Here is a 22,623-nt window from a genome sequence, read left to right on the forward strand (position 1 = left end):
ATGAGGAAAAACATTTGTTGGGTTATAAAACAACAGCCAAGTTGCTCTTAAGCTACATGAATGAATATATCTATGTATATCCTCAAAGGCATCTAAAATAAACAAGCTTGTATTTTATGACCACCTCAGATCAGGTCATAAACTATTGTAAAGCAAGATGATTAAAGATGCACCTTCACAAGTATTGAATTGAATAGCGATAACATAAACCCTTTCTCAAAGGACACCATTTAATTTAATTCAGTTGGCTTAGCCTGCTTATTGCACCTGAGTTTGGCCTTTCAGGCTTTGAGCATTTTTGGTAGATGAAAGCTTCTGTTACTTTTCAGAAACATGGAATATTATTTTAAGGCTGTTTTGGTATGTTTGTAGTTCTGAGAAAAGTTGAAACAGTGCAACTAGAAAAACTACTGCTGTAGTCTAGAAAAGACTATAGACACTCAACAGCTGTATATTGAACACAGCACTTAGTTATGAAAAGATTGTAATTTCACTCCCAGGTCATAAAGGTGATACTGGCAGCATTTGGTTCCATACTAAAGAAGGTTATAATTGGAATGAACATTCATATCTCCTTTGCTTGGTTTAAATGTAGGTCTCTGTAATCACTGAAGACATGTTTTGTTTTCCTTCTGATGACTGCAAGGAAATTGGGCACTTAACTACCTTCAACTCCTGTATTAAGTCTCTCTTTAAACACCTATCTTGAGCAATGACTTCCTGGGAACTACCTAACGATCTAGGTTAAACATGTGCTTAAAGTAAAATGAGATGATGACTTCAGGGCATACATACGTAAATACTACTTCTAAACATTTCTTGCTCCCAGGCAAGAAATGCCTTTATATCCTGTGGAAAGATACTAGGTAAATTGGTGTGACTTGAATGAGAACGTAGTTTCAATAATCTGAATTGCTTTATGATGGATGAATACCATAGGGAAAAAATCAGTTTCAGGAGTTAAACATATATATCAGAGGCAATCTCCCTGTATCAGCTCTGTAAGGCTTACCTTACCTCCAAGGGATAGTTATGCAGGCTGGCTGCATTGCAGCTCTACTCAGAGGCTGAAGAAATAATGATGAAAAATTAGTCTCTTGGCTCAGGTGTGCCAACTACACTTTCCAGGAATACGATTTCCTTTCTTTGGTAACTTGTTCAAAGACAGAGTAAGGTGGTATAATTCTCAAACTCTTTGAGCCTGGCAATCCCTGGTACTCCCCTATGTCTCAGTTTGTCTTAGGGTCTCAAGAGAAAACACCTAGGATGGGAAGTATGAAAGTAATTAGAGATAAGGGGAGGCTGTGGTTTTAGCCATAACATGTGGAACAGGATGAATATTCTGCACCCCCTTTTAAGAGGCTTTTCGTGCTCCCGGTGAGACCAGGGTGCTGTGCTGTCCCACGGCAGTAGCTAGGTACAAAAGTGTCTCAACTGCTTGTTGGACTCCTGTTCTGTACCTTGGATTTTCTTCTCCTGCCATGTTCAGGTCTCATYTTATGAAGAAAAGACTTCTGGATTATAAGCTATCTGTTGCAGAAAATATGCCTCAAGCCATAAAAGAGTCTGTAAACTTACAATACTACTCTGTAAGTTTTAAGACTCTCTTGTCTGACAAGAGATCATAAAAGATAAGAATATATGGTACTAATGTGGAAAAAAAAATCTAACAATGACTTGATAGCCATGTCCACATTATAATCCTGTACTCACACCAAGCACTCACTCCTCTGAAATGATTAGACTGTTGCTGCRGAAGCCCCCAATCCACCACTGGCAGACAGGAGGACCTTCAGGTTCAAGCARTCTTAAGAGTACTGAGGCTTAACTAAACAATTAGTATAGCTCTAATTAAATGTAAGTGTAKCTGCAAGATGCAGCTAATCACTTGAGGCTCACTTTATAGGTATTTCTAGGGTGTGATTAATTTGATCTTAATGTAGTATAAATAGTAGTAGTGGTATAARTTTTACTTTTAATTGTGGCAAATACAAGTATCATGGTAACAGATCCAGGAAAATACTATTAACAGGATAAATAGAGTTCACAGTTCATTGAAAGAATAACATCAATAGATAGTGCTTGTTTTGAATAATGATTAATCAGTGTGTTTCAATGATTAAAGATTTATGAACTAAACCAAAAAGAAGAAAAAAATTAGGAAAAACTCGTAGAAGCACTTATATTTATGCCTTTGAGAAATCCTGTTGAGTGAAACTGCTGATGTATATAAAATCAGGTATGTGTGAAAATGTCTGCTGGTTTAGGGAAGGAGAATAAGTATATTCCCTGCTCCCCTAGGCTGTCGTATGTTTTGCTTAAGCTATTTGGACCCTACAGTTCCTGTCAAAGGTCTTTCATAAAATGCTAATCACAACTTACTCTGCAGACATATCACTTTTGTCTAAAAATGCCTAGGAAATCTGTTCTGATATTTACAGCAACACTGAAATCTATAGAGGGAGAGACTCAAATTGCCAGTAGTCTTGTCAGAGCGTTTCGGGTGTTAGTACTTAAGGCTTTCTTTTCATTCAACAGATCAAATAATAGAATATTTTTGGCCTGTCTTTAAGCTGTGACATATTAAACAATGTATATATACACACTTCCAATATGAAAAAAAAAACTTCAGAAAGATGAAAACTTTCCAGAAAAAATGAAAACAAACACACTTACTGCTGAAGCTGCTAGCAATATAGTAATAATATAGTAATATAATTAAGTCTTCAGTAAACTTAGACTACATATGCAGATCTTTCTAACATGTCATATTTCCTCTTATTTTGAATAGGTTGCATTGACATTTGGGTGTTATCACTGGTCTCTGCTTGAATCCATGGAGGTGAATGGGGCTGTTCATAATCTTTGCAAATTTAGTGTGTTATACTTAGGGTAATTTTGCAGGCTTTCTTTTTTTATAAGCATAATTCTTTGTAAGAGAAACTGGGGTCCAAGAGCATAAACATTTTCATTTGCAAGATTCATATCCTGTGCTCTTGATGATTTTCCTTATTACCCACTGAGAAGGTGCGTATTCTGTGTGAAGTGCTAGCCTAAGTCATCTAATCTCTGCGGATGCCAAGGCTTAGTTTAAGTGTGTTGTCTTGTTGGCTCAGTGAGGCCAAGGGCCTTGCATTTCTTGCAGGGACAATGCTACCAGACCCCTCAAAGACAGAAGGGAGGAAGTATGGGTCTGACAGTGTAGTCTCAGTTCCTTCACAATGTGGGAAAGGAAGTCAGCTAGCAATTTTTTTAAGAGGGCTTGTCATAGCAACCGTGACATTTTTGCCTGGATGATGAAACCCAAGCACAGTACCATTTTGCCGTTTTTACAGGCAAATCGCTGTCTGCCATGATCAACCTATGCTATATGGCCATAAACTTCACAAGATCAGTATAAGAAAACAGTTATGACAGGAAGAGATAAACAGGTCTTGGGCTTTAAACTTATGAAATGCTAAGTATCTGAAACAGAAGCCATGTCAAAAATAGGTATGCTTCACTGAGAAGGGAAAGCTGTCATGCTTTTAATGATTTGACCAGAAAAACTAATCAGGAAATACAGTATAGATTTAGTTTTCTGACACTGACATATCATTCAAAGGGATGATTAGAACTGTTTTGTTTCATAAAAATGAATATCATTTCCCAGTTGAAAACAAATAAATAAAAAAATTACCCTTCATTGATTCACATAATTGTAATGGTATGTTTTTCTGCAAGGGTAATCATGGATGATGAAATGTTGATTAGCTTCTAATGAGATTTAGATATCAAGCTACTTAGCAATGACCTGAGATTTCTGCAGCCTGTGCCGTGAAGCTAATTATAAGAAATTAACCTGTGTGTAATTTCTGTGTGAAATGAATGAATAAACCTATTAATGCTTGGGGAAAATGACAGCCTTTCATGAGGGCAGGTATTCCACTTTCATGTCAAGAACGGGCCAATGTTTGAAACACTACATCCCTGACTCTGAAAAATCAAGACAAACTTGGTTTCTGCTCTGGGGAATGCAAATCTCACCAACACTTAATTCAGCATAATAAAAAATTATCCCTGTCTTGCAGGACAAAAAGCCTTTGCTTCCATCTTCTGAACAACTATAGCAGTGCAAATTCTGAGGACAGAATTACTTTGCTTGAATAAACCCCAGAATAGTAATCAACTCAAGTGAATGTCAGCATTCATATATGCACACTTTTAACTATTTTACTGACTATTTATGTTGTTGCTATGATAAGCAGGAAAGCCATCAGATTTATTTTTAATCATGGTCATGTTCAGCCAGATGGCAAAATCCATGGAACAGCTAGGTATTGCTGAAGAGGGTAGTGATAAATAAAATGCTAATATTCAAATCAGCACTATTCCATGTCACTTTACAAACCAAACTGTCTCCTTTCTCAGCTGTGCTTTGTGTAACTATAGCATTGCTGGTTAGCTAGAATAGCTGTTTTAAAACACGAACAAGACAGCTCCCTCTTGCCAAAAGCACTTGGCAACACTGTGTTATAAATAAGGGCTGGCATTACAGGTGAAAAGCCGATTTCAGCAATAGGCAAACCTAAAATCTTGACCAGTTCCCTGTGGCAAAAGAGAAACTTACCTGAACTAGACAAATGGCTTCTTGTGTAGCTACATATGCAGCCTAACTGTACTAAATCTCTCTGTATAGTCAATGCAGCACAGGGTAGGTGGTTTTTTTTTTTTTTTTTTTTTTTNCCAACTTCCGTCTTCCCCAAGGAAGAGAAATTGCATTAATTCTAGAAACAGCTATTTTTATGGTGGCTGAGGATCTCTATCAGATCATCTTTGCTGTTCCATAGGATATTACATGACTTATAACTAAAGAAAGGTTGTCCAGCCTCAGAGAGAGGACCAAGATTTCTTTGTCTTTTATCGTTTTAAATACGCTAATGCCTAAGAATTTATCAGTGAAGGGACTCCATTGTGAAAAGCATTGTAAAAGCTCTGGCTAATAGATAATTTCTGCAATAATTGGCTTACAGGCGGCTGAAGCCAGACTCTATTAAGCCACTTACACATCGGCTGTGCACTAATGAACTAGTGACATGACACACAAAAGCCATCTTCATTGCAGTGAGAGACGCTGATTCTCTTTCCTAAAATGAACCAGCAGACTGTACTTTCTGGCAAGCTTTGGCTTATAGGCTTTGCCTCTGCCTCTCATAGTTTTTTAGGGGGGCTGCGCTTCTATGAAGTGTAAGTATTTGCTTAATAGGCAAATGTGATCCTCTGAGTACTTCATGTAAGCCCTTGAAGGGGTCTCAGAACCTTTGATGAAGAAATTCGCACACACATGCACGCACACACACACACAATGTTAGAGAAACATCATTATGACCTCCAGCTATAACCCTTGACCAGATCGTGAGTCAATAATGACTGGCTCTTCTTTCTGTAGACTTACAGATAGTAATAGGTACTTCTTTGCCTATCCTTCTAAGGTGTGAAAGAGTTACATCTGAAAATATTAACGCAGATACTGGCTGGCATAATGATCCATGTGATAGTTTGTATTTAAATGGCAAAACTGGTAGCACACTGAATTCAGATTTGTCAGGAGCATGAGCTGGGCGACATTTGTGAACTGAAGACTATGACTAAATTAGAGAGCAGCGTGTCCTCAGGATTACAAACTTTGGCAGAGAAGATGGCAATTCCCTTTTATCATAAAGGAAGACTTGATTATGAAATATTATCACAGTAGTAATTCAAGGGGAAAAAAGTAATATGATTCATCAAAAATACAAATTAAATTCAGTAGACTGGATGGACACAAATACGATGCAGTAAAACATCAACAGCAGTAATATAATATATCACAGCATGACCAGCAGCTGAACCCAATTAAAATCTGACTGGATGATACAAAGGTTAGGTAACATATAATACATCAGATTTGAATTGAAATGTGATTAGAAAGTTGTAATACTTTTTTTATTCACTTACTGACCGCATTCTAAAATGCATTACTGGGAGTCAGCAGGGAATACTCTGTGAAACAAAGATAGGTGAAAACAGATTGTGGCCTGTGTTGTAGGCACTGGTTACACTGCCACTGGGGTCAATATGCTGATATGCGCAGGTTCAAGTCCAAGCCTAGACATTATAATGCAAGGGGAGAAACATATATAGCCAGTGGAGTATTTTGCTTAATTTATGTAGATATTTCTTTCATGGTGTTATCTCATTCACATTATTGCTTCATTAATGCATGAGCAGTTTCACTTAAGTCTGTGTCTTCACTATTTTTACTTTATTTTCAGAGGCCTCCATCAGCCTCCTTCTGATCTGTGGGACTCTGGTTAGTGTTAAATATTCCACATTCCTCTGTACCAAATGTTCATCTGCTGCTTTTTGTGCTGAAGTCATTATCTTGGGAGTCACAGTATGAAAACATAACGGACTTTGCTACTGCAGGCTTTATGTATGTGCATAACTTCTGAAAAGAGCAAGCAAAGGAACACAGCTGCTGTTCCCTGCTGATCTCCTAGGTAAATGCTAATGGTAGCTGAAGCGGGTCTGTAGGTCTGTTCCCAAGGTGCAAAAGGGAGCGGGGTGGGATTCAGTAGTGGAGAGCGTCTCTTCTGCCGGGCGGCTCCAACGATCTCCAAAAATTCAAGCTGCGTGCTTTACCCAGAGAGCCTTCGTGCACCCCATGGGCATGGTTAGGACCACTTCCGAGGATGAGTCTTAGAGCTTGGCAGTCTATCGGTAATTTTGGTTCTCAGTAACGTTTTGGTATAATTTATCTGTCCTTGCAGACCTAAAGGAATCTATTATTTCTGTTTAATGATGCATCATTATGAGAACATAATGGAGACCTAATTAACTGAAATACTGCCTGAATATTTGTTTGGTTGTTTTCATTCTCTTAAAGGAGTTTTTCCCCACAAAATTAGTATCTGTAGAAAAGTATTTGAAAAGCTATTTTTATTTTAATGTTGTCATCAAAACATTACGGTGTGGAGCTGCTATGTGACACCTCAGGATGAAAACTGTTCCATATGGAGGAATATGGTGGGTAGCACTTCTTAGAGCAAGTCTGTACGTCTGCTTTCTTCTGTTAATGGGACAGTGAGAAAGAACATGAGTGAAAGTGAGGCAATTTCAGACAGTCAAGTTTCTGTGAAGTATAGGCAGTTAAAATTGCCAGGGCTGAGGAAGCAGGGCCAGAGGAATTCCTGATATGTTCAGGAGAAAGAGAAAGAGAAGAAAATGGAAGAAACTTCCAGTGAGGAAATCGGCAAGCGCTAGTCTTGCTGTTTTGTCCCCAGCTGAAAGATGGCAGAGGGCAAAGAGCACGGTCTCCGTATCTGTCAGGCGTTGTTTCAGCGCAGCACTATTCTCTCACAAGCAAGAAAGCAATTTTGCTTTCTAGGGCTCTGATGTTGATGAAAAGGTAGTGTGGGTTCATGGTAGCAAGCCACGTGCATGTTTTGCCTGTGCCTGTACCTTCTTCTGAGAAGGATCTGAGATACTCTGGGTGAGGGAAGGTGGGCCAAAGTTTAGGAGAAAATGCACTCCATTAAAGCAAGCTAAAAGCATTCCACCTTCATATGTAGTATCTGCAGATAATCCAGATAGAGGTATTTGTTCATTGAAAATTCGATTTGTCTGAGCATTTATAAGGGATAATAGTACGAATGAGTTCGTAAAACTTAAAGAATGCATTAGTTGGAACTTTGGTCTCATGCTTAAAAGACTACTAAGCAAATTTACACTTTTCTGGATGCTCTGGATGAAGCAAAATTCTTTCCTTTGTCTTATTTCATCTTCCAAGCAGTTAGGTCAGATACTGTGGAAAAGTTGTAAAGGCCTGACTTGCCTATATTTATTCATGTTGTGTAGTATCTTGACCTGTTATGTTCCAGTAGAATTGTATGCAAAATTGGTTTCTATTCATTGTAAAGGTAGGAAAATTGGAATTAAACTTGTAAAATAGAAATAGCAAATGTTATTTTCCAATTAACAGTGGATTGTTGTCTACTGTAAAGATGTTAGAAAAAGGCAAAATAGCTTGTAGTTAATGTTTTCGTACCTATTTTGTCTGCCGTACAATATGTGGTCTGTTTTGTCATTTTTCACTGGTAAATTATTTCTGCTTTGTAGTTCATAAATTAGCAGGGAGACAAAGCTGTTAAAAATGAAACTTGAAAACTTGACATCTCAGCATGCTCTGAGAAGAGCACTAAAATGTCATCTGATTTTTCTAGCTATTAGTGCACAATTCCAGATTTCCATTAACACATTGAACTGGTTCTGCTGTAGCAGATAAGATGATAAAAGTCTCCAGAAGAAGAAGAAAGGAAAAATTCAGAGTAGGTCAGTGCCTAAACAGAAGGAACTAAATTAACTGAACAAAAAAATATTCACAGCTTTTTGGAGAAAGCTTACTACTCTCCTTCTGACATCCATTCACACAAGATGGGTCTTCATCTCAAGTATTTCTTAGTTTCTTGCTGTTTTCTCTGTTTTGCCTTGAGGCTATATTGTTGCATGAGCACTCAGCCTATAAGGAGGAAACTTTATTCCCTTTACTGTAGATGTAGAGGGTAACAAATAGAACAGAAGTAACTTAGTGATTAGATTATACAATTATGATAAAGTAAATGAGTTGTACAAATGAACCTTTGTATCTAGAGTTACTTAACCCTACGCAAATATCTGTAATAACAATGATATCCTCAAAAGTGATTGAGATCAATTTGAAAAACAATATAAGGATCTTCACAATGTTTTTTTGTTTTATTTAAAAGTATTCATGAATTAAAACCTTTGGGTACAGATTGGGCCTTTGCTTTTATGTTCTGGACAGTTCCAGGGCAGCTTACTCCCAGTGTATAGTAGTGGCAAGCAGTTGTTATTGGGCTCCACAAAATGAGGGTGTTCTGGGGCTGACACAGCACCTCTGGAGCTGCTGTGCTGCCCTTGCATACCACCCGTGCCTGTCCTCCTCCCATCTCTATACATTCCCTATTTGTTTTCCTCAGCTTGATGTGGGTGATGGAGCTGACCCTAGACACCGACGCAACTTCAGCACTGGACTGGTATAAAGCATAGCTTATGGCTTAGGGATGTTAGCCTTCTTGCTGCTCACAAAAAGCACGTGCCATTTGACAATGTGTTTCCTAACAGTAGCTGACTGATCACCCTGCACCTGGCTGGAAGATAAATATGCTCAAGATGCTTAGACAATTGGCCTTCAAGGACCTGTGCATCCTTTTGAATAGGCCATTGGTATCGACTTTGGGGACAGTCACTGGCAGAGGGAACTGGAAAGCAGAGAACATGGGTGGGAACAGAGCATAGGGTCACTTCCAGTGTGTGAGGAACGTTGGGAGGGGAGGCAGTGAGGGAAGGAATGGATGGGAAGCTAGCTACTTTACCATCAAAGGGAGTCACRGTGTATGAATTGACATCTGTAGTGGCTAATCAACTCATTTGATTTGGGCTTTTCTGCATGAGTGAAATGGGATGATAGAGATTTTTTTTTTACCTGAATTTGCTCATAATTTACATGTTAAGGTTGATAAGGAGTATGTGCACAAAGTGAAAGAAGTCATAACAAATTCCTAGGAATCTACTGGGAGATAAAAAAAAAAAAAAAGAACATGATAACGGATTGAGAAATTTCCATAAATCTACATATTGATCCTGAATTAAAGCTCTGAATGTAACCGTTAATTATATGAACTGGTGTGTTAGAACTAGTGATGCCTCTCTCATTATAAATGTTTCTTGCTTGTCGTAATTCAGTACTAGCCTTTGAATGATTGCTCACTTACTTACATACATATGTGTACCTTGGCTATAGGCCATAGTCACTTACCAGACAATAAGGATGAAAATGTTAAATAGCTTCTTTTTCACTGTGCACTCTGTATCCTGTGAATGAGAAGTCTACATGAGAATGAGACAGAAAGACATTCCTCTTATTGAGGGTCTCCTCACCCAGATGAATTTTAATAGGATGTTGTAAAGAAAAGGGTTTAGAGCTAGATTAAAAGTATTATAGGAAAAGCTAGAAAAACTAAATGTAAGGTGTTTATCCCTACTGCACCTATAGTTTAGAGTTTGCCAGAATAAAAAAGATTCCACCAATATGCATTACCTATAGATTTAGCTAGAAGGCATGAGATGGTCAAGTTTTTGTGTTCCTATATTCATGCGATTTTGATGCAATCCTGATTGTTCTCTGTAAATTCTTGGAGTTGTACTCTGTGCACTTGTAAATAGAGATAAAACTTTAGTCAACTACTGTGCGGTATGCAGCTTGCTGCAGAAGAAGCATGTGCTTCTCTGTCAGTAAATATGAAAAAGAAGTAGCTCTAAAGCAAGAAGAATGAATTTGATTGTATCTTCTAGGCTTTATTTTTCACTACTTTTTTTTTTTTTTTTTTGTATATAGAGAAGTATTGGCAAATGTAGAACTTAGGTTACAGGATGATGTTGTTGTTTCCCAGGGGTAATATGTTATTTTTTTATTTATTTTTTAACAATAAGGTAGGATAAAACCTGTTCAAAGGTAAAGCCAAAGGGTTATTTACATAATAGTGATGTATCTGGATTTGCTTAAGGGTGGATATAAATGCAAAATTTTCAAATGCAAAAATGATACGATACAGTAAAATATTATCCTTTCAAAATTTCAAGTTTACAGACAGTAAAAGGATAGATTTTTTTGGCTTGTAAACAGTCTAGATAGTGTCTGGTATTCTTCAGTGATTCTTATTTTGCAAAACAAACTGACGTATTTTTATTCTCTAGTGATAAAATTGCATACTGAAAAATCTGATCTTTTAAAATGGATGGTCAGCTTATTTTCTTATATATTTTTAGAACTCTTCCCCTATGCACCCGCTATTCCCCATAATGGAGTTTATCAGATAAGTGAATTCACCTAACTATGAGCGCAATATGAATGCAGCCTCTCGAAGTCAGATAACAGACTGAAGAAACTGTTGACTTGCCACTAAAAATTGAGAATTTTAAACTCTTTGTCAATATTTGACTGAAACTAGTCAAATATTTTTCCTGATTATCTAGAAGAAGTGGAGTTTTCACTAGTATGAAATAGTTTGGAAAATGCCCTCCAAACAAATCCTAGCTTTAACAGAGAGACCCAATGGTATAGTCATTAAGTAGAGATCATTTTTCCAGAAGTCAGTGGGAATCTTTCCCACTTTGGTGGGAAGTGTTCAGCCTTCGGTACAGGCCTTGGGAAGAAAGCCCTCAATTTCTGTGATGTGTATGATATTTGCAAACCTTAGCAAATTCAGGATAAAGTTCTCAGCAGTGTTAACTCCAGGTAGCTCTAGCACTATCAGTCCTTTCAATTAACCCCCTCSGCCCCTCCTCTCCAAAAAAAAGTCCGTCTGCATCACTGTATTCATGCTCTTCTATATTTTTCAGTTGTGATATTCATTAACATAGTCTAAACACTCTCATATTTGTATTTTTCAGGTCAGAAGGTGTGCTATGGTGACTTCAAGCATTCATGTTACAAGATAGCCTATTTCCAGGACTTGTCTAGACGTGTGGGCTTTCAGGAGGCCCGTCAAGCTTGTGAAATTGATGGTGGGGCTTTACTGAGCTTGGAAAGTGAAGCTGAACAGCAGCTAATAGAAAATATGTTACAAAACCTCACTAAATCAGGCTCTGGGATTTCTGATGGTGATTTCTGGATTGGGTTGTGGAGAAGCAGTGATGGACTAGCCACAACTGCTTGCCCTGACCTTTACAAATGGGCTGATGGAAGCATTTCACCCTTCAGGTAAGTCTGTGAAATCACTCATTGAGAAATAGAGTGCGATGCTTAGCAAGTCAAATTTTTTATAAACAAGCATGAAAACTTGCTGCCCATGAAATTAATATCATGACTTCCTAAATTTTTCAGATAAAAGGGAGCTAGTAGCAGGGTTTTAAATTTGGAGCTGTGAAAAGACATGATGTGGCTTCACTCTACACTTCTCCTCGCTCTTATCCCATGAGTTTGCCTTTGTATGTCTTTCAAAGATTTTTCTGCTCCACGTAGAGGATTTAGGATATGGTGTGTGGAAGCAGGCAGACAAATTCTGCAAAGCTCTAGCTACCTCAGATCATAAGGCCAGCCACCAAGGAAATTAATGCATATTACTTAACATAAATGCTTTTGTTCCTACCCCATCTTTTAAAAAGCCTTTAATTAAGTCAAAGGCCAGAATAGTAGGAGCTTACAGGACCTGGAGTATGAAGAAACAGATAAGGGCCAGATAAGAAAGAAACTGAGTAACAGAATGGCAGAGAGTCACTTCCGCAGAGATGCTGTGGCTCTTCAGAATTTTTTTAAGAACCAGAGATTTGGAGCTTAGGCCATAAACTCTTTCCCAGAGGAGCTGTAGGAAATATAAGTTATCTTGAAAGGGGAGGCCACTGAGGCTGACATTTCTTCATGCATGTAAATTGCTTTACGTAGATGTTCTGATGAATCTTTAATCTTCAATATTCGAACATTTTTATGTGCATGGCTAGAAATTGGTATACAGATGAGCCTTCCTGTGGAAGTGAAGCCTGTGTTGTGATGTATCATCAGCCAACTGCAAACCCTGGTCTGGGGGGGCCATATCTTTATCAATGGAATGATGATAGATGCAACATGAAGCACAATTTTATCTGCAAGTATGGCCCAGGTAGGTGGAACTGAAGTCATATTTCATAGGTGGGATCATTAGAAAAACAGTGCCTTTTGTTTTGTGAAGGAACCTGCAGGTATCTTGTGGCCACACTATCACACCTGCATGTTGTAGTGATTCACCTAGTGTGTGAGCAGCTGAATATTAGTAGAGGATATACTGCATGAAATCTAGTGAAAGGTGTACTTACTTATCTGTATCCAGTATTTTTCTCCATTAAACTGAGGTCTTAAAGAATATTTTCAAAATCAATTTCACTGTTACATATTCCCTGTTCTAATTTTAATTTAACTAATTCACTAGTTACTCTGTTCTCCACAAAGTGCTGTAAGTAGCCCTTTCCCATTTCCTCGCTCCTTATTAAGCAGGGTGACCAAGGCATCTCTTGGTCATACTGCAAAATGTGTTCTGTCCTTGCGATTTCACATCTCTCTCAATTTATATGACCTTACGTGTAACAGCTGCTTCTGGAAATTTTGGCTTAAAGAAAGCAAACAGAGGTCCAGAACAGCACAAAGCAAATTCTGCATTTTTACACGTAGATATCTGCATTTGAAAAGCAGATGTATACTAGCTCACATGGTGGCAGAAAAATCCAGATCTTATGCAATTTGGCTGTACTTCCAGACATGACACAGGTTCTGCATATGCCAGTAGAGGAAACATGACTATAAGCTAGAATTTTGTGCAAACAGAAAAAGGACATGAAAAGCAAGCTTCAAGTTGAGTCTGCCACAGTTTCTACTTTTGGTAGTATTTACAGTGAATGAAAAACTTTTTTCATCATATCATGCAAATATTTTCAAAGAGCTTTTGAAAAGTAGACACATCACAAATTTGGCTCAGCAGAATCAGAATGCATATGAAATCCTATCCTTAACAGCCGTTTGAGCTATCTAAGCCTGCAGTTTCCTACCTGCTATCTCTGTATTCGTAATCTAGCAGTGAACTCAATGCCTCAGTATAGACACATCTGTCAGTAGAGATCTAAGATATTTTCTTCCACTAGTTTTATTGGATAGATATCTAATGTCTTAATGAGGCTATAGAGCCAGCAAATACTAAATAATATTTGGAAGGCTAGAGATGTCGAAACATGTCTCAAAAAAATATATATATATATATATATATATATATATATATATATATATATATATATGTGGCTATCTCTGACTTCTGCTGCCATACAGGGAAATTACTCTTACAACTAACCAATACTTTATCATTTTTATGATTGGCCACACTTATTTTGAAATGAGAGAATAAAAAAAGTTTTAAGTTATTACAATTGCAACATAATTTCACATTTTTATTTTGGAAAATGCAAGTTTGATTTAAAGGGCTCAGTTTTAAGTGTTGTATCTTTAAAACAAACAAACGTAAGTGAAATAATTATTCTGTGAGCTACTTACCCATTCCAGTTGTGATCTGATGCAGCATTATTAATTCCCATTGGTTTCACCATCAAAAAATGTGTTTTAGGGTTGGCAGAAAACAAAGCAGTAACAGTAACAGTGAAAATGAATTTATATTTCTTTCACCATGTGGAAGTACATTTCTAGGGTGTAATGAGGAATGTCAGCTCAATAAGGCAGACAATAGACAGGTAGAATGTTAACTTTGACGTTGTCATTCAGTTAAATGCAGGATTGCTGAATTGTCGCTATTTACTTTTCAAAGCAGCTGAAATTGTTCTCTTTAGTTAAACAGACTATATGTATTTGTCCAGAAATGTATTTGTCTATCACACGGAAGAGAAAGGTAGATGTAAAAATGTTATGTAAATAGGTATACAACATTTCTTTCACTATCTAAAGAAAGTACCACCCAGTAAGATTACATTTGCTATCTAAAACTTAGTGAGACATACAAAAGACCTTTCTTTTTTTCTCTAAGTTACTGTAATAGCAACAGCTTTAGTTATTTACCATACAAAACATACCCATTTTACCAGCAGTATTTGTTTCCTCTATTTTGAGTATATGGTGTATGGTACCACTCGTAGGCCAAAACTGAGAAGCTCTCGGGGGCAATCATCGAGTTGCATCTACTTGTATCAGCAGTGAATTCAGGGCTGTGCTTCATTAGGCAGGCTTACACAAGCAGTATCTGCATTTATGGTAGTTATTTTCATTTTGCTTTAAGTTCTTTTTATAGAACCTCCCTTAACAACATTTAGTGTTGCAATGTTTAGTCTGGATTTACATCGTATTGATCATTTTAGGATCTTATACTTAATTATAGGTTGGCAACTGCAACCACATTTAATTTCTGAGCAGCTCCTGCAGGTTTGAATATGCAATTAAATTAAAAATTCATCTCTTCTCCTACTGTCTAGAGCCAGCAATTCAGTTTTGTGGTATTGCGGTATCCTTCTTTATATCATGGGTAAATACAGCCAGTTTTTACTAGAGTAGATGAAATAACTGCTTTTGTTCTGGTAGACTTTATTGTCACTCTGATTTCTCGTTTTTACCTTCTGTATTTATCAGGACATTTGTACACTGCAGGTTAATAGTACTATGGCATTGTTAGAATCTTATGATAAAGAAATGGTATTCAGATAATTATGCAGATTTCACATATGTAACCATCCTTTCAATAGGAGGGAATTCCTTCTGTCTTCCGAGTAATCGTATAGCAGTGGCCCTAGGTAAACTTACAAGCCTCTGCTTTACGGATCAGATATGAATTAGTTGTCCAGTTTATTGTGCATTACAAGAAATACAATGCTGTCATTCCTATTTTGGTAATTTTACTTCTTTACTGTCTGATATATTAGAATTCACTGCTCATTGGTTGTATTTTCGGGTTGAAACCAAATGAAGCTTGACATCTAGTCTCAAACTTTCACTTCTCTGTTTTGGTTCATAGCTAGTGTTTTTGGAGCATTATCTAGAAAATGTGAATAAGGCTTGAGCGTTAATACAGAACACTTCCTCTCTTCAGCTGTTTTAGGATCATCTGCCTGAAACTTTGTATATATTAAAAAATTAAATTCAGGAGTTCTATTCAGCACAAGAAAGCATGGGATTTAGTGATTTGGTCAGTAACCTAGCAGATGCAACCAGACATTGGAACTAGACTAAACTGCACCACTTTCTTATCTAGATGCTAAGAAAAAAAAAAAGGGAAGAACTAGAAGTGAATTGATACTAATGTTCAAATAGTCATTGGTAAGAAGTACTTACTGAATACTGAAAAATTAAAAAATTCTTGTTTTGGAGGCTATAGACTATTTCTGTAGTATTGCATGAAAGCCAATGTAAAAAAAAATGTTTAATATTATTACACACTTTTTCATTGTTCAATTATTGATTTAACAGATAATGTCTTGGAAAAAGAATTAGGAGACAGAGCGGAGCTAGATTACGGTAAGATATTTTGAAACATTAAATTGAGTTGGAATGGTAATACATAATTGTAAGGCTAATTTACAAGAAGCAAAAAAATTGCATAAATTAGAAAAGCAGGCATAGATTAGCATTGGAATATATGAGAAATGAATCCTGTAGAGTGTATACAATAGCTACAGATGTATGGATATAGTTCAGAATACTGTTCCAGATGTAATCCCAATTTTGCAATAAAATCACATTGACATATATCCAATGATATAAATGAACATTGTTCATTTATATGTTCTTCATTTATATGAACATGAAACTGTTGTTTCTTCCAAATGTAATTACTATTTATTTAACAATATAAGTGCCATATTTTGTACGCACTGATTTCCTAAAATGTCTAATATATTTTTCAGAAATCTTTCCAACAGTGCCAGCTGGAAATCCTTATGATACAAACAAACCAGAAGATCAGTATCATGTTATTGCTACTGAAACAGGTAATATATTTATATAAATTTAATGTTTTGGTAAAAACATTAACAGTAGACTTAGTTAAATTAATTATGAACTGTTTCCATTATTGTCAATGAGAAACTATCTAATAACATTTCCAGAGTTTTAATATATTCTTTTTAGAAAACAGATATTTTGTAGAAATGTAAATACTGCCTGTGCCCCCTCAAACTTTGATCCAGATCTGTGATGTAGCAGACCTTGAAATCTATACAGTGCTTCTGTGAACTTGGAGACTCTCTGTTAAGTCACAAGATTTCCCCAGTGATCACTCAGCTGTGGGATATCTCCTCTAGGTTGGACAGCCAACTGCTTGTTCACCTCCCCATCCCCATCTCTGAGGTCTTCCTCACCTCACTCAGAATTTTATAGTATTCCAGCACTGCATTATGGAAAGTTGTCATTCCTTTTCCACCCTCATTGGCTGGATTTGAGCCAGTTTCCTAACTGATGTTCCCACTGTTACTTCTAACTACACAGGAATAGATAAACTGATGAATATTTTGAAATCAATATTATGAGTTTCATGAACCATGTAAAGATTCAATATCTAACCTAATACTGCTCTACACAAACCCAACAGACAAACAGGTCTGGTACCTGAATGTTCACATTTATGCTTGCTAATGAAAATATATTCAACAAAAAGGATGATGGATAGGAAATAGTCTCCACAATAAGTACCTTAAATGCATATTGCTATAAAACATAGACATATAATTACAAAAAGCAGTCGGATCCTCTCTGGAAACTGAACCCAGTCAGCTATTCCAGGTAGTGACTAAGAGTCCTGGCTTCATACCACTTTCCTCCTCCTTTCTCCCAGATGCCTGCAGAGGAGTAGCTTCAGCTGTCCCCCTCCTTTAGCCAGGCACAGTCTACGTATGCCTGTAAAAAGGAATGGAAGTGGACAAGAGCAGGGCTTGTTCCTGTTGTGGTCCTGCATGGGTGAGAATCCAACATATAAGGACAACTGAGCAGACACGTTGTTTACACTATAAAAATAATAGGCTATGGAAAGTACTTTGTTAAATACTTGAATTTGCAACCAAAAATTTGGCATTGATGCACAAAGAAAATGTCAGAAGTTATGTCTTTAAGGTCACATTTCACATAGTGCTGTAAAGCATTATTTTATTACTGATACTGCCATGTCTTTCTTCTTTTTGGAGCTCTTCTTGTTGAAATGTTCTTTTATTTAAGCCAATGTATTTCTCATATTTCACTCTGGATTCTTTTATTGACGTGATCAAGAATATTTCAATATGGGAGGCATTAATGAGAAACATTTGTCTTGTAGGTATAATTCCAAATCTAATATATGTCGTAATACCCACTATACCACTCTTGCTGTTGATATTGGTGGCTTTTGGGACTTGCTGTTTCCAGATGCTTCATAAAAGGTAAAATACTGGTATGAACTGTTTTTATAATGCAGAATTCATATTTCCACCAGCAAGCTATTCATGCTGAAAGACTGCTTACATCTGTTGCCAAATATGCAAAATGAGCATCTTTTCAGCTCTTAAAACCCAGGCAGTTTACAGCTGTTATTGCTCAACATTCACCTTCAAGCTTTTCCACAGTAATCTAAAATAGTTCCAGGACTCGAGGTGTATTGCCACTAGGATTTTACCCACTTCTGGAAAAGAYCTCTCCTGACTATTTGATACACTGAACCACTGTCAGCATTTTTACGTCCCCTCTTCCAGCATGATTGCCATCTTTACAGCATCTGAGGTTTGGGGAATAACTGGGGGGGTCTTCACTGATAGAGAAAAAATTGAGGACTCACATCATTTTTTGACCAAAAGGGCAGTTTATTCCAAGGATAAATGTGTGAGGCCAGTAGCTGGTTACCTCTGTTTCAGTGCACATCTCATAAGAGTAAAAGCCACTATAGCAGACACACTGAAAACAAAAAGCAAAAAAAGGTGTTTTGAGACGCAGGCCCTTCAATTTCTTTTTACTTCTTTTATTCTTTGATTTGTATAATAACAACACAACTGTTTGACATTGTAACTGTAAGAAACACTTTATCTTATGAAAGGGTATGTGTTTCATTTCATGCTTTTTTATTTTATTTTTTTGACATTTTACCCTTCTCAAAATATACTGTCAAGATAGAGTAAAAGGGGTCTTCCCACCCCACCACCCACCAGGCTAATCTTTCTGAAACTTTTGAGTGTTCTGGATTTTTTTTCCCAGGAAGTGTTCTCTTGTTAWTGCAGCTCAGAAAAAAAGAGTTAACTGAAACTTGTTTATGGCTAAAAACTATTKTGGTAAAATAGCAACAACAGTAATAACTTGAGAAGCTCTGTTATCCCTCTTGAAAGGGCAGGAATACTAATAAGAGATTTGTGATATTACTGTCTTAGGAACTTAGAAAATTTGTCATCCTCACTTTAAGCCTTTATTTTCCATCGTTGTGGCTTTTCATCTTGATTTTTATGCAAATATTTAAAAACCTTATTGTAAGTGAGAAAACACTTCAAATGTCAGTCTGCTCATACCTGGATCAGCATACACGCTGTAGTGTTCATGATGCTCCTTAGTAACATGTCTCACAGAAAGGAGTGAAGAAGAAATCCTATGTATAACGATAGTGATTATTTAAATCTAAATCTGGAGCACAATACAGAGGGCTTGGATTTCTTAGTAAGTATAATGACATACATGTTCATACCTCTTCTGGCAGTTTTTCTCCCCCAAAAATGAAGGGTTGTGAGGCTGAAGTAAGGATCAATTCAGCTCTCAAATAGTGCTAGCAAGAAAATGAGATTCATAGCCCACTGAAATCAATAGCAATAGCAGTGTTGACTTCAGTGGGCTTAGATCAGGCCTTTGCTATAGCAGTTCATCCAGAAATAATTCATCTGAACTTCCAGGAAATTGAAATTGTATCACACAGGTATTGGAAATCAGCTTGCAAAATTGTACTTTTCTGTTTGGCTAATTGATTTGGTAGAGGAATTGATACAAAAACAGTGGGAAAAATTTGAACCAAAATAGGTTTGTTTTCAACAGATTTGTTTTTCAGAATATTCTTTTTTGTGTTGCACCAAAAATTCTGATTAAAGAGAATGAAATGTCTTTTTCTTTCAAATTTATAAAAGTCAAAAGAAAATATACTAGTATCTCCAAAATGAAATATCTTCTTGTGTATCTGTCAAGACAAAGATTTTCTTAAAAAAATGTTTCCCACTTTATTCTAATCTGTATTTACCAACTATTTTGCCAATATCACATTTGTTCCTCACAAATACACAATTCTTGGGCAAAAAGCTAGTCTAAAAAAGCAACCACTTTTGCTGGTCAGCTGGATGCTGCAGAGCTTTAGAGAAAGAATTCTATCCTGCTGGGGAAGGAGGGATCCCCAACTTTCCAAATGAACCTGACTTCTCATTCTTTTTTAGGCTTCCACAACATGGTGACCTTTCCTCTGAAAGCCACAATCCATGGCCAACCAGGACATGCCTAGCTTGAAAGGTCATGACTAATTTTGCCTGGCGTGGGCTCTTAAAGGGTAGTAGTAAGGCAAAGCAAAACATCTTCCTCGTAGCTAGTAGAAATGATCAGCTCATTCATGCTTAGATGCTGTCCCTTTCATTTCTTCCAGGGAGGCAAGGAGAAACTGCTTCAAAGACCCATCTCCATTATCATCTGAATGCCTTGCAGAAAGTTTTAATTCCAACCTGGTATATTTCTCAGTTTCTATGATTACATTTCATAKTAGAAACAGTAATATCCTCAAACTATTTATGGCACCTTATTACCTTTCTTACTAAAACCTATTTCCTGAACCAGATGTATAGCTGGTGAAAATCAGCATAGGTTAGCTCAAGATATGTTCATTTGGTGACAGCTAAAGTTCTGATCCAAGGTATTTAGAAGTTGTTTTTGCTCTGTGGCAAGGACTCTCCATTCAAGGCATTTCATTACAATTTTGAAAAAATGCCTGATTTTAGCTGTATTAATCTGAAAGGCACTAGTGAATCTCTTTCTTACAGAAAGAATATTGGATCCATTGCAATTGCTTTTTTATAGCATTGTTGCCTGATCTAAAGYCCACTGAAATCAATGGGAGTCTTTTCAATTACTGCAATGGGCTCAGATAGATAATGCATTACTTTGTAGGACTTCAGAGGTAAGTCTGGAGGGACTAAAAACTACTATGCTGTCTGTTCCCTCCAAGTACATTTTAAACTTAAACTCTCTCACATTGTTCACTTAAACTTACTTACATTTGAATATGTAGGGACTGCTGGGTTCTTGACTCCCAGGCTTCCGATTTACAGACGTATGTAGTAGCAGAAGGACTGCTACTCCTTTGGTTTTTACTTAACTGGAAAAAAAAATACCAAGGTGCAAAACATTCTGGCCAAGGTCTAAATCTTTTGATTGAARTGTAGCTGCAGTGGCTCATTTAAGTGCCCGTTCTCTTCACTAGATTACAGCACAGTGTCACCTGCCATCTCAGTGAGGCAAGGTGGTGCACTGTGGCAGTAGGACGCTGGCCACGGGGAAAGACTGGCTTCCATTTAAGGGGTRCCTCAGGGCTTCTTGTTCGCATTAAAAGCTGAACATTTTACAGTATTGCAGAGCCAGTACTTTTGGGAACAGTTTTGTCTTTTTCGTTAAAAAGAATACTAACAAATTTGAGTGAAAACTAGGCTGAAGGAAGCTTTCTACTGTAGTCATTCATCACTAGGAGTCTGATTCATATCCCATTATTTCATTAGAAGTTAGGTCAAGCGCTGAAGGGAAGAAACTTTCTGACTTAGCTGCACAGAGTAGCGCCTGTTCCTGCATCACGGTTGCAGGGACGGTTACGGTAGCCACCGTGGGTGGGTGGGCTGTAGCCTGGGTGCACTGGACGCAGGCTCCGGGGCACGCGCGCTCCCATACCCCCGTTGTACTGGCCTGTGGCGAGGGAAGCACGCAGCCTCCCACCACCCAGGTCCAARTGTTCAGATCCTTCTCCGGAAAAGACTGCTCAATACGAGTAGGTGTGGATGATTGTGAACTGAAAGCAATAAATAGACCGAATAACTTCAGTTCTTGGGAGGAGACCTCCTAAACACTGTGGTCTGATAGCTTTGGAAGCGGTTGCTTGCCTTGACTGACCACTGTGGTGATCTGCTCAGTGCAGCGTGGGCTTTTTGTAGAAGGGGAATCTGAGGTATGTAAGCAGTGAAGATGGCCTTCAAGCAGGGATGAAATAGTCAGATCTGATCACAAACCTGAATCAGGACCACAGAGAGGCACATGTGCTGAAAACCGTTTATATTTTTATTTTTCAGTAAAGGAAGAACAAAAACCAGTCCAAACCAGTCCACACTATGGATTTCAAAGACGCCTAGAAAGGACAGTAGCATGGAGGTATAATGATTTAATGACTGAAAATGAAGCAAAAAATAACATTTTTGCAGTCAGGCTGTATTATAGTGTCATCTCAGAACATTAGCTTGGAATGGCTTGAAAATTGCAAAGGATCAACAAGATGAACTGTAAGCTCCCCCTTGAGGCAAATGTTTGGATCATTTTTTTATATATATAATGTTTGATTGTTAATTCAATAACAAAATATGTCATGCTAAATAAAGGATATGTGTTTATTTTGCTAAGAGACRTAAGTCAGCTAGTAGTAAGCAATGAAATGAACAGTGCGTTTGAAATTTTTATGGGGAAGTATCTACAATGTATGTCAATTTTAAGATTCTTTGTAGTTAAACACAGCTTCTTTGTTTCCTTTAATCTCTCTTGCATTGTAACTTAGTTAATGTGCTGTAAATTGAATTTTACAGTGTAACAAAACTATTTATCTTTGCATAAATATTTGATACAAAACATTTGTTCAGTATTTATTTGCATACTTTTAAGACAGTTATTGATTTTCAGATTTTATTTTATCTTACGTAAATTATGCTTACTGGTAGAGACAGCTACGATGTTGTGACATTGATCTGCTGTGGCAAAATTTTAGGATTCATAAGTCATTTGACATCATGAGTTTGCTTTGCCAGTAAATGGCCATTTCTTTGGACTATTATTTATTG

General features: G+C 37.2%; 1 protein-coding gene across 1 annotated transcript; it reads left to right on the forward strand.

The window, feature by feature from the left end:
- The first annotated feature begins 6,713 nt into the window (after positions 1–6,713).
- CHODL (chondrolectin) lies at positions 6,714–22,350 on the forward strand. Its single transcript, XM_085318910.1, has 7 exons — positions 6,714–6,741; positions 11,494–11,803; positions 12,541–12,698; positions 16,028–16,075; positions 16,465–16,548; positions 17,865–17,967; positions 21,868–22,350. Exons 1-7 carry the CDS (start codon positions 6,714–6,716, stop codon positions 21,950–21,952), a joined length of 816 nt encoding a protein of 271 aa, XP_085175036.1. The 3' UTR covers positions 21,953–22,350.
- Positions 22,351–22,623: the final 273 nt, after the last annotated feature.

Source organism: Rhea americana, unplaced genomic scaffold (genome assembly GCF_003343005.1).
Source record: "Rhea americana isolate MKP2758 unplaced genomic scaffold, rheAme1 scaffold_56, whole genome shotgun sequence".
Classification (NCBI taxonomy): domain Eukaryota; kingdom Metazoa; phylum Chordata; class Aves; order Rheiformes; family Rheidae; genus Rhea; species Rhea americana.

Excerpts from the sequence above, each read along its gene's own strand:
- CHODL (XM_085318910.1), top strand. The coding sequence starts at position 6,714 with ATGAGTCTTAGAGCTTGGCAGTCTATCG. Across the intron at positions 6,742-11,493 it reads TAGAGCTTGGCAGTCTATCG|GTCAGAAGGTGTGCTATGGT; the intron begins GTAATTTTGGTT and ends TGTATTTTTCAG. Across the intron at positions 17,968-21,867 it reads TTCCAGATGCTTCATAAAAG|TAAAGGAAGAACAAAAACCA; the intron begins GTAAAATACTGG and ends TTTATTTTTCAG.